Raw genomic sequence first — 2,500 nt, forward strand, 5'->3', positions numbered from 1 at the left:
AAAATGGCGCCCCAGGACCTAACGATGGGGCCCAAAGTCTCTCGGATAGTCATACCGACTAAACAATTTAGAAACACAACATACTAAGTGTTCACACTGATTCTTACAGTAGAATCTGGTTGATACAGTCAGTACAGAATCTGTGACCGCATGATGTCTGTATTGGATCACGAAGTGCGAAGTAGCAGACAGGACATTCGTGTTTCTTGTCCAGTGGAGGCTCGAAATCCGCAGCGAATCCGGTTTTGTATTCTCCGTCAGCCATTATGGTTGTCACTGCACAGAAACAAGAACAAATCGTGAGAGAGGCAACTAGGAGGTTGCAACATGCAGTTCCTAGCAACACGTGTGATATCCGGGGCTCCCACTCTATATAGGGTTGTCTCAATTTCGTGGAAATTTTTAGTTGGGTAATTAGTTGTGATGTATGTATGTATATATACGTAGGTAGATCTAATAGAAAACACACCCACACACTCGCACGCACGCACGCACACACGCACACACGCGCGCGCGCACACACACACACACACACACACACTCATTTGATATTTTGATAATGAATTACTAAATTTTAATTAATTAAACCCTTGTATACGTATATATCTAATTTGTGAAAAAGTGGTATTGAAATTATCTTGTAAAGAGCGAGTAATAGATGAGAACCACTGCACCTGAGAACTAGATGAGAACCACTGCACCTGTGCAGGACTGAGAGACCAACGTGGGAGTTGACCAATCTACATACACACATGTGGACACGCACCTAGTAGCTCTACATCAGATGTAACGCATTCTTTGGGCAACGATCGAGCTATTGCTGTTCAAGAAACATTGGATTTTACTAATAACTAACTAAAAAATTACACTAACGTACCAGGTCTCTGCTTGTAAATTTTGCGAGTTGAATCTACACAGTCGCCGTGCACACTGTAACTAGGCTATAGTATACGTAGAAGATTCGTGCACGTCCTGAAGAGTGAAACACAAAGACAGAAACAGAAAGTTCAAAGCTCGAGTCTCAGAAAAGATTGATAGCACAATATCTCAGCTCAGGTTGCAAGAAACCTCAGACAGAAAGAGTGAAATGCGTATCTGTGTAGTAATGATTTCGGTCTACTTTGTCATCATGCATGCACGCGTGCACGAGCAGCTCTGCAGATAGACGAAATCATGCAATTATCTTATACTTTGACCTAAAACATATTGCGTCTGCATGTCGTATACATGCATTTAATTTGTGCCCATCAGATTGACAATTGAAGCAACCAACGATGTTTGACATGCATCATTGCAGAAAAACTACAAGATGTATTAGCAAAGAAAAGCTAGTTTGCAACGCAATCGTGCGACAACGACAATCATGTACCCACATTTCTTCACGCGCATGTTCGTAATCTGAAGCGAAGCAGCCACAGTTTCTCTAGGACAAACGAGCTCATTCAAAGACATTTAGACCGCTTCAAGACAAGCAGATTGAGCGCTTTCGATTGCTTTGATAGACACAAATTGTCAGCCTAGAGATACATGCATGCTCTAAAACTGTTGTACGTGTAAGACTCCACTAGCTAGGAAAGACTAGGAGTGTCGTGTTTCAACATACACGGTTACCCTACGCATATACGTGATAGCGTTTGAAAGACAAGATTTTGATGATCTCTAGATAGACCAACAATCGAAAGTGCATCTGTGCATGTCTAGAGCCTAGAGTTTCACAGTCAGGCGCGCGATCTAGACACGTGGCATCTCTCTAAGTCTACAGGTTAGATGAACTAGAAACAACAACTGCACGATCATGCATAGGACGTAGAAAAATATAGCGACTTTAGACCGGGAGGTTAATTCGGTCGGTTTGCATCCACTGCAACAATAGCCGTTAGGTATACTCCCACAAGTAGATGATGCAACGTCTAGACAGTACAAACATGTTGCACAGTGGCGTCGCCGAGCCCCTCAAACAGAGGGGATACGGCTAGCTACGACCTTGTCAATCTAGCGGGCTAGTGGGCGACAAAGATCAAACGTGGTACACTCTACGGGAGACTGCATGCATACAAAAAGGCTACTAAAACTAAGAGCACCGAGTGAACGCGCATAGTTTCGGCATACAAATCAACTTCATAGTGATTTTTTGTCTAGAACGACCAATAAGAGTATAGATTTTTTTACGTTCGTTGGCAAGACTTTTTAGCCCACGTGACGTAGTACAGTCGTCAAGCTTAGCGAACAAAATACGTTTCGATGACAAAAAATTATCAGTTGCATCCCCAAAGTCTAATCGACTTGGCAGCATCACATTGACGTCATGCAACCAATAATTGTTGAGGTCGCTCTAGACATGCACACGAAGAATTTGGCGCGTGTAAAATTTGACGTACATTGTACCTTTAATTGCGTCTAGTGTCGACGTTTGATTCACAACTGGTAATAGAAGCTGTGTTTACGCCGTCGCTTCCACGGATACGAGCTGCTGTCGTTCATAGCTGCATGTTAGGAACAT

The 2,500-nt window shown here is 42.9% G+C and overlaps 1 protein-coding gene across 2 annotated transcripts in view; it reads right to left on the reverse strand.

Moving 5' to 3' along the window:
• Nucleotides 1-2,488, reverse strand: part of LOC134176173 (TNF receptor-associated factor 3-like) — a 6,754-nt gene extending 4,266 nt beyond the window's left edge. The window contains exons 1-2 of one of the 2 annotated variants that reach the window (XM_062642858.1): nucleotides 2,386-2,488; nucleotides 108-276 (exon numbers count right to left, since the gene is read on the reverse strand). In XM_062642858.1, the coding sequence (XP_062498842.1) occupies nucleotides 108-265 (158 nt within the window). In that variant the 5' untranslated portion in view covers nucleotides 266-276; nucleotides 2,386-2,488. Of the gene's footprint in view, nucleotides 1-107; nucleotides 277-701; nucleotides 713-2,385 lie in introns of those variants that run through there. The other variant, XM_062642859.1, reaches the window with a different exon arrangement.
• Between the last annotated feature and the right edge of the window lie 12 nt (nucleotides 2,489-2,500).

This window comes from Corticium candelabrum, chromosome 2 (assembly GCF_963422355.1).
Source record: "Corticium candelabrum chromosome 2, ooCorCand1.1, whole genome shotgun sequence".
NCBI classification, from domain to species: domain Eukaryota; kingdom Metazoa; phylum Porifera; class Homoscleromorpha; order Homosclerophorida; family Plakinidae; genus Corticium; species Corticium candelabrum.